Consider the following 9,918-nt stretch of genomic DNA (forward strand, 5'->3'; position numbering starts at 1 on the left):
AGCCTTCACACAAAGAACTCCAAGCCCAAATGGCTTCACTGGAGAATTTTCCAGACATTTGAGGAAAACATAATACCATGTATACAAACTCTTTCAGAAAATAGAAGAGAAGGGAACTCTTCCTGCTACATGTTATAGTCAGCATTACCTCAATAACAAAACGAAAGAGAGTGCAAGAAGAAAACGACTGCAGATCAATACACGTCATATACACAGATGTAAATATTTTAGCAAATTGAATTCAAATATATATATATATTTCAAACTGATTTTTTTTTTAAATGTTAAATCAAGGTTACATTCCCGGTATAAACCCCACTTGGTCACAATTAATTATAATAAATAATTGTGGTAATTGTAAATTACCAAGTGGGATTTATACCAGGAATGTAAGCTTGGTTTAACATTTGAAAAATTCAAACAATGTAAAATAGAATAAGAAAGAAGAACTGTATGATCGTCTTAATAGGTGAAGAAAATTTCAAACATAGCAAAACTGAAACAGACTCATAGGCACAGAGAACAAACTAGTGGTTACAGAAGGGAGGGGATGCGGGATGGGCAAATAGGTGAAAGGCATCCAGAGGGACAAACTTCCAGTTGTAAAATAAGTAAGTCACAATGATGTAATGTACAGCTTGGGGAATATAGTCATTAATACTGTAATGACGTTGTATGGTGAAGGAACTAGACTCAGCATGAGGATCCCTTCCTAATGTATAAAAATAAATCACTATATTATAAACCTGAAACTAATATTGTCCGTCAATTATACTTCAATAAACAAAAGAAAATTTCAATGCTAATTCCTGATTTTAAAAAACCTCTCAGGGGCTGGCCCAGTGGCAGTGGTTAAGTTTGTGCGCTCCGCTTCGGTGGCCCGGGGTTCGCAGGTCCAGATCCTGGGCATGGACCTAGCACCGCTCATCGAGCCATGCTGTGGTGGCATCCCACATAACATAGAGGAAGACTGGCACAGGTGTTAGCTCAGCAACAATCTTCCTCAAGCAAAAAGAGGAGGATTGGCAACAGATGTTAGCTCAGGGCCAATCTTCCTCACACACACACAAAATCCTCTCAGTAAATTAAGAATAGGAAAGAACTTCCTCAACCTGATAAAGCTCATCTATGAAAAAACTACAGCCAACACAGGTAACAGTAAGAAACCGCATGTTCTGCCCTGATGGCTGGGGCAAGGCAGGGACGCTACTCTCACCACTTCCATGCCACGTTCTGTTAGAGGCTTTGTTTTCATCACGGCACAAATCATGGCTCATATATCTTGATTCTCACATTTGCTCATTTTCGTCTCCTCTCCATGGGGTTGGGGACCTTGTCTGTCTTGTTCTTCCTGTGTCATTTGCTCCTGGAACAGTGCCTGGCACAGGAAGGTGCCCAATGGCTATTTTTCAAATGATTGAACTCTTCAGCAGTACTGTGTAGGCAAGGTGCACTTGTGGGACAAGAGCAATTCTATGCCACGTAATTTTCTTCAATAAACAATATTTTCACCAAAAGCTTTCTTGTCATAATATATTGCAAAACTTCGTCACCCCCGAAAGAAATTTTTGTAAAAATTTTTATTTCCCTATATGAAGTCCTTCTCCAAGGAAATGCTGTGATAACTTTACTTGGGTTCACTGATGTCTCCTACCAAGTGGTTGTTTTTTCCGGGGTAGGTCATGAATTTTTCTGATAGAATTGTTCCCTTACGTAGTGAGTTGAATAGTCATCCCCCAAAATTCAGTCCGCCCAGAACCTCAGAATATGACCTTATCTTGAAATAGGATCTTTGTAGATATAATTAGTTAAGATGAGGCTATACTGGATTAGGGTGGGCCCTAAATCCAATGACTGGTGTCCTTATAAGGAGAGGAGAGGACACAGAAAGACACACAGGGAAGAAGGCCATGTGATGGTGGAAGCCGAGATCAGAGTGATGCAGCCAAAAGCCAAGGAACGAACGCCAAGGACGGCTGGGAGCCAGCAGAGTTAGGAAGAGGCAAAGAAGGATTTTTCCCCAGGGCCTTCAGAGGGAGCCTGGCCCTGCCAACACCGGCTCTCAGACTTCAGCCTCCAGCACTGTGGGAGAATAAATCTCTGTTCCTTTAAGTCACCAAGTATATGGGAACTTATTATGGAGGCCCTAGGAAGCGAACCCACCTCCTATACCAGATGATGTCTTTGTTGCTTTTACGATAGTAATCTTATACCATACTGTTGCTTTTCGCACTACTATTCTGTTGGAAAACACAAATTCAGATAACTTCTGTTTGCCATTGCGTTGGTCAACACTCAGAACGTCACCGTGTTTGATGCCCATTGCTCTGCTCGTCTGTTTCATTCGATTTCTTTGCCTTATTTTTTCAAAAGTAATGTGCCCTTCCCAAAATTCACTTGGGAAATTAGATCGTTTCTTTTTTTTCTTACTCTAGGTATGCTGCTGCCAGGGCTCGGCTTGCTAGAGAAAATAGAGGGCCTTACAGAGCCAATTATCCAACCCAAAGGTCTCATCTCTGCCCGACCCCAGGTAAGTTGAGTTCAGCCTGTTTGTTTTGTTTTGTCTTTAGAACTAAAATATTAGTTATAAAAATAAATTTAAATTTTTGTTGAGTTCAAATAAGTTTTGACGCGTGAGGCCGAATCTGGTGTTCTGCTTTTAAGTTTCGTTTAACTCTGTCTGAGTAACAGAAGAAATTCACCAAATTAGTTACCAAAGAACTGGAGCTTTGAAAGAATTGAATTGCTAGTACTTCCAAGCTTACTACACTTTAGTAGATTAATATGCCCTTTGAAAATCTAAAGCTAACTTTCAAAATGTGTGAAAGCATTCAAAGCAAGGAAAACGCTAAATAAACTGAACCCTACAACTCATTGTCGATTCAGAGATACGTGAAATATGGCTGAAAAGAAAGGGACAGTGTTAGTTGCGTGGTTGTGGGTGCTTTTTTTAAAATGAATGTTTTTCAGAGAAAGATTTGGGATAGATGGAGGGCAGGTCCTGAGCAGGAGGAGAGAGCTGATAGCTTACAATGGAAATAACTAGTGTAGAGGGGAGAGCAAGACATCCCGGTCAGAGAGCTTGAGTTATAGACGGGGTCTGCGTAACTGTGGGAAAGTCCCTCGACCTCTGAGCTTCCGTTTCTTCATCCTCAGCTAGGACCGGGTCCCTAGGAGATGTTCAGTAAGTATTCGCTTCTAATATCCTGCCCTCCCTCACAGGATGCTGTGGCTAACCGACTCCACGTGTGTAAAAATCCTTTGTGAACTGGAAAGTCGTCTCGGTATTAGCTACTGCTTTTCCCGTCTCCTGTCCTTTGAAAGCAACAGCACATCAATGGCAGGCCCAGCAAGAACCTTCACTCAGTGATTTGTCAAGGCCCAGCCCCCACCTCACTAGCTTTCTTTTGCCTGCCCCTGATTCTGTTTCCCTTTCTCCTCCTTGTTTTGGGTACCACTCAGATTTCCTCCTCTGAATTGCAGCCTGTCTTCTCCATTCTGCTCTGCCTTCTCCCAGACTTCAGGGTGTCTGCAAGGACTGTAGGAAGTGCTGCTTTTTCTGCCTCCTTCATGAATTCTTCACTCTGCAGTCTCTATCCTCCAGCATCCCCCCATCCTCTCCTGCGAAGAGCTCATTTGGTTAAGTCGATGATTATGACGGTTGCTGTCCGTGCTTTCCCAGACTGCTTTCTACAGCTCGAGTCTGCTTATGTTCTTACCGAGTCTAAAATCCTTTATTTCCCGTTTCATTCAGGATAAAATTTAGACTCTCTGACATGACAGAACCCTTCGTGCTCTAGTATCTGTCTGCCCGTTCAGTGACGACTCCTACCCCTCTCCCATCACACCCTAAATGACACACTGACCTGGTGGGTCGTGATGGTTTATTTCCCTCCCCATTTCAAAAAAATTTGAGGGGGCCGGCCTGGTGGTATAGTGGTTAATTTTGACATACTCTGCTTCAGTGGCCCAGGGTTCGTGGGTTTGGATCCTGGGCGTGGACCTAACACTGCTCATCAAGCCACGCTGTGGCAGCGTCTCACATACAAAATAGAGGAAGATTGGCACAGATGTTAGCACAGGGCCGCTCTTCCTCAAGCAGAAAAAGGAAGATTGGCAATGGATGTTAGCTCAGGCCCAATCTTCCTCACAAAAACAAAAAAAATTGAGAAATACACCATGCTTTCTCATACCTCCACTCAAACACCCTTCCCTCCTTCCCTTTCCTTTCTGGTACCTACTCCTCCTCTAAGATTCAGCTCAGGTCTTAGCTCCACTAGGAAACTTTCCCTGTGGGCTATCATAGCACTTTTATCATGCCATATCAGGCTCTATTAGTCTTCTCTTACTGTGTCACAAACTACCACACACTTAACGGCTTCTAACAACACATATTCATTACGTCACAGTTTCTGTGTGCCCAGAGTCCGGTGCAGCATAGATGGATCCTCTGCTTGGGATCCCGTGAGGCTGCTATCCAGGTGTCAGCTGGGCTTCCTGCTCATGTGGAGGCTTGACTGGGGAGGGATCTGCTTCCAAGCTCACTAAGGTTGTTGACAGAATTCGCTTTGTTCTATCTTTAGAACTGCAGCCCCGGCTTCCTGCTGGCCGTGTGCTGGGACCTCCCTCAGCTCCTAGAGACTGCCTGCAGTTCACTGCCATGTGGACTTCCCCAACTTAGTCTCCCACTTCATCCAGCCAGCAAGGAGTCTTTAGAACAAGTCTGATAGCTGGACAGAATGTCATGTCCTGTAACGTAATCATGGGAGTGAGATTCCATCAACTTTGTCATATTTTATTGATTGGAAGTAAGTCACAGGTCCCACCCACACTTAAGACGGATGGGGTTACACAAAGGTGTGGACGCTAGAGCATGGGGATCACGGCAGGCCACCTGAGGGCCAGTCTCTTTACTGCCACTCTCATTCAATGGAAAGTGGCCTCCTGGGGCGGGCGCTGCTTACCTCCAATCTGCCACAGCAAGTGCTTGGCATACAGTAGCCATTCAATGCCCGTGAACAAATGAGTGAATGAATGATACATTGAAGTAGAGTTGTCCTGTTTTTAGCAGCTCTGATTTTGGAACAGGGGGAATAAGTCCATGATGAGTGAGAAATAGAGTGGTGAGCAGGAATAGAGAACATTTTAAGAAATGTCCAGAAACTGATTAGATCTTCAGTACTGAAACTTGTGCTCTTTGCAAATGGGGTGGACCATCCTTTCCGTCTAATTGTGCTGCTAAGAGAAGAGGCTGTATCTCAGAGGTTGTGGTAAATTAGATTATTGTTCACAAATAGCCACTCCCTACCCTGTTCCACCTCCACGGACAAAATGTAGTCCTTGACCCTGGACTTTGAGTTTTGCCACATGCCTTGTTTTGATCAATAGAGCAGGAGTGGGTGTGATATGCCCAGGGTTTGGGAAGAGGTTGTGCAATTTGGCTCGCTCTTTCTCAATTCTGCCATCATCATAAGAACATGCCTGCACTGTCCTCTGGCCACAGAGGAAGATGAGAGGCACAGCGCTGAGCTTCCGCCGTTAAGCTCCCCAGCCATCTCCAGCCAAATGAGCCAACCCCCAACTGACCTGCAGATGTGTGACCCAAACAAATGCTTATGGTTGAATGTCCCCAAGACTTGGTGGTTGTTCATCATGTAGCAATAGTGATCTTATTCGGGACATCAAAGGGAAAAATGACTCGGTTAGAAAAGGAATGAACTCTGTGCTCCTCTCTCGCAGGGAGGGTTAGTGTTTCATATTTGCCAACGAGAAAAATTCTCCTGAGATTAGGAGGTGGGAGGGAAGAAGATGTCATTATTCTTGAGAAGTTGTGTGTATCGGGCCTGGCGGCTTCCTGAGACACACCACTTTCATGCAACTCTCCACAAACTCTCCCTTTGCAGACATGGCGGCCTCACAGTGATCCCCATGGACTCAGAGTGTTTGTCCCACTTTCGGGGCAGCTCCTTGTCCTTCCCCATGAACTCCTGGTTTTCCCACTCACGTCAGTGCATCAGGCTAAAGCAGCTGGTGACTCTTTCTGCAGTTCTCCAGCTGTAGCTTCCAGACCTTCCCACATCTGTGTGGTCCCTATTTCCTACAGTAGACCCCTCATTCTTGATTTACTTGTAGCGGCTCTGTTTTCCTGACTCAACTCTGACTGATAGAGAACGAATGGAAATAAACCACTTGGCAATAATGAGAGCCCACCAATCAGAAGAAATCTTAATATCCTCACTAACTAAATTATATTATGACTGAAAAAATAAGAAGCAGAGTTTCCAGGATCCATCCCGAGAAAGGCATACAAACGATAAGGCAATTAGAATTTGTTTTCATAACTTATTTAACGTAGTAACAAAGTGATTATTATTGATTCCAATCAGGAAATCCAAGATTTCTCAGAGGGGATTTATAAGACTTCAGATTTTCTGAAGGAAAGAAGTTCAAAATAATATTTATTTTTTCTATGTCATAAGGAAACATTTCTATATTTGTTTTGCATTATACTCTGCTAATCTAACCAGGATGTTTTTTATGCTTCCTGGGAGTTTTTTAATAGAGCAGGAACTAAAAGGGCATATGGTCAAGTTGATTGACTCCCAACGTCCATTCCACCCCACCAACTGGTGTCAGCCAACCGTGGGACCCTGGTTCCCTTGCCCAGACTAGTTTAAGAGCAGGGAGTGACACAATCCTACCTGAGAGGAAGCAGACAGAGGGTTTCAGGGCGTGGTTCCCTACTCTTAAAAATGAGACCCCAGAGAGAAGGCCCCTTTTTTCCTCTGGATGTCGCCATGTCTGATGTGAGCACTAGAATGACCACAGCTCTCTTGCTGTGACTCTGAAGAGGAAAACAGCACCAAAGACAGCAAAGCAGCGACCAGAACTCATCCTAAGGACACTGTTGAGTTGCTGTATCATTCACTCCTGCCCTACCTCTGACTTTCCTCTTCTGTGAGATAAGACATTTCCCTGGTGTTTAAACTGGTTTGAATTGGGCTCTGTATTTCTTGTAACCAAGAGCATGTGAATTCAGAAAGGCCTAAACATGGTTAGAAAGAACTGGAGTTAGTCCATCAATGATGTGTTCATAGAAAATAAAGTGGAAAGTTTTCTTAAGGGAATGACAGAATTTAGTTTTAAATTAATGAAAGCTAGAGATTAATATTAAAATACAAAAATTAAAACTCAGTCATCACAGACCTCAGGGTTTTCATAGGATAATGGCAGCTGTCTAAACTCAAATTTCTCTACAAATCTGTCTATAAACTGAAGAGACCAAGAGAACAATTCACTCATCACCCTTATCTATAGCACAGCCAGAAGACAATGAATATTACAAGGTTCATTTGGTATGGAATTGCGGAAATAAACGTATAAGACCAATAGAATTTGCCCTGGAACCCAACTAGGCAATGAATCAGGTGGCAACTATGCAGAAGGGAGGGGAGTGCAGTGGGGCTATAAAGGGAGCAGAACAGAAATAGCACCGATTAGGATGCATCTCTAAAAAGCAAGTCCGCACACTCAGCAGAAGTATTGAGAAATATAGATGCTGTATCTATATTCTTCTCTAAAAATGTAATCCACTTATTGCCCTATTTACAAGACCCATACAAGAAAGATGAGATTCCTCCACATGCCACACAAGGCTTTCCTACCCTGGCCTCAGCCTGACTCACAAGCTGTGCCGCGCTCTCCGTGCACTGACACCGGCATTCTGGATCCGAGGACCTAGGATCAACTCTTGTTAGCTGGATGTCCTTGGACAGGTTACCCAGGTCACTCCTTCTCCATTTCCTCATCTGTAAAATAAGAGTAATAACACCTGCCCGCCACAAGGGTTGTATCTAAGTTAAATAATATTATACACGTAGACTGCTTAGCCCACAGTGTGAGCACTGAAGCGTCAACTCTGGTCACCTCCAAGCCCGTCAAGTCCTCTGACCCCTTTGTGCCTTCCTGTGTGCTGTGGCCTCCGTCCGACGTGCCCCGGCCTCCTTCCTCTGCCTACATCTGCGTAGGGAACTGCTCCTCCTCGTTCAAAGTCCGCGTCTGTTGTCCCTTAGACACAGGGGATTGTCCTCATGCTGCCAAAGCGCCCAAGGACGCCTTTCCCCTTGCACATCTCCTGGCACGTAGCAGGGACTCAGTAAATATATGTTAAATGAATAAACCAACAAAGCGTAAAACAGATTGACCAAAATGGAAAGAATGATTTCTGACAAATAAGTTAATTGCAAAATGTGAAATTTAGAAGATTTGAGAAGGTTGCTTGCGTTCACTCACATGAGCTTAGGCGCGATGCTACAAATGTGGGAACACTTCTTGTTGTATTTCCTGCCATGTCTATTAAATTTCTGTTTTTCATATTTCTCATTACAGTTCAACTTCTTCCTGATTCACAAACTGAAACAGATTCTCTCACAAAGAGTGATGAGACGGAGGAGGGGTGGAAGAATGAAGCTTTACTGGATGCCAATAACACAAATGAGTCATGGGAAGACGAGGTGGAAGATCTGGTGGCCTGGACCAACACTCTTGATGCAAACGCTCTAGAAGATTCAGCCTAATGCTCCAGGACTTAGAAAATAAACAGCGTCCACCACAGCTCAGCTTCATGGCGCAACTTTGGAAGGCTCCCAGAACGTGGATTCTGTTGTTTTCAAGTTGGTCTCATCCTCTCGCTGCAAATACGAATGAGAAGTTTAAGCACAAATCAGTGACTGTGCTGCTTTGAATTCTTTGAGCCCTACCTCCTTGTTTGAACCTAAGTTGGCCAAGTCATGGGTGTTCATGTGGTGTCTCAATCAATGGTATTATGCCCACAAAGATTTTAGGGTACTGGATGCACAGTTCTGTGGGAAGGACGTGCGTCAGGGAGAGGCTGAGCTGGGTGGGGAGCGCTCAGGAGCTTCAGAGGCTGAACCTTAATCCCAGAGGAGGGATCCAGACATTGCTCTCCATCTGCCTGGCACAGTGTCTGTTTCCTCCATATTCAAGAGACGAGATGTCGTGTCCGCCAACATTTCTCTTCTCTTTTCTCCCAGAATACATACCTGCTCTGCTTTCTCTTCGGCCTTGACCAACCATCCCCTCATATTTTCCTATCTTTATTTCCTCTCTTTCTTTTTCTGTGTTGCCTCAACCTGCAAATAGGCTCGGCTCTCTCCTATTCTAAAATGTGTCTCCACCATTGACCCTGCATTTCTACTTCTCTCAACACTGTCTCATTCATATTTTCTCCGTCAGATTTATTAATAGTACTCTGTCATTTGCTCTCTCTTTCTTTAATTCACTTCACATTTGTACTCACTGCACAATAAAATCTTATGCTACTTGATTAAAGTTCACTGGGATCTCCAGAGACTTCCATATTGCCAAAATTCAGCAGATGCCTCACCTTATTGGGCCTCTAGACTATATTCGATGTCAGTGTTGATCACTTCTCTCTCGCTCTCTTGTTTTTAAATGTTCATCGCCTTGCCTTCGGGGAGACTTATTTTGAGGCTTTCTCACCTACACACACAGCTCTCCCTCAAACGCCATAAATATATCTATATCTCGGGGCCAGCCCTGTGGCCGAGTTGTTAATGCTTCAACAGCCAGGGATCTGCCGGTTCAGATCTGGGCACGGTGTCTGGGCACTTCCTGGCTGCCTAGGTGTTTCCCAGTGGGCCTGTGGTGGTTCAGACAATAAGGCCCAACAACCAGAACTACAACATTCTGGCAGCTATGCCAGACTTCCCCCTCCTTTTGTCGATGCCAAAATACAGCCAAGAGTGGACTTCACGATCCCCACCCAACTTGATAACAATTAGAGTTCTTTCTACACCCAATGAAAAGAGCCATTGTGAATGGTGCATCCCATACCTCAGTGAAACTACAGAATGTAGCACAAAGATGCATTTTGCT

The 9,918-nt window shown here is 44.2% G+C and overlaps 1 protein-coding gene across 1 annotated transcript in view; it reads left to right on the forward strand.

The window, feature by feature from the left end:
• Nucleotides 1–8,722, forward strand: part of UBE2U (ubiquitin conjugating enzyme E2 U) — a 55,258-nt gene extending 46,536 nt beyond the window's left edge. The window contains exons 9-10 of the mRNA XM_046645117.1: nucleotides 2,436–2,530; nucleotides 8,389–8,722. Of these exons, the coding sequence (XP_046501073.1) occupies nucleotides 2,436–2,530; nucleotides 8,389–8,576 (283 nt within the window). The 3' untranslated portion in view covers nucleotides 8,577–8,722. The remainder of the gene's footprint in view (nucleotides 1–2,435; nucleotides 2,531–8,388) is intronic.
• The last annotated feature ends 1,196 nt before the right edge of the window (nucleotides 8,723–9,918 follow it).

Source organism: Equus quagga, chromosome 18 (genome assembly GCF_021613505.1).
Source record: "Equus quagga isolate Etosha38 chromosome 18, UCLA_HA_Equagga_1.0, whole genome shotgun sequence".
Classification (NCBI taxonomy): Eukaryota; Metazoa; Chordata; class Mammalia; order Perissodactyla; family Equidae; genus Equus; species Equus quagga.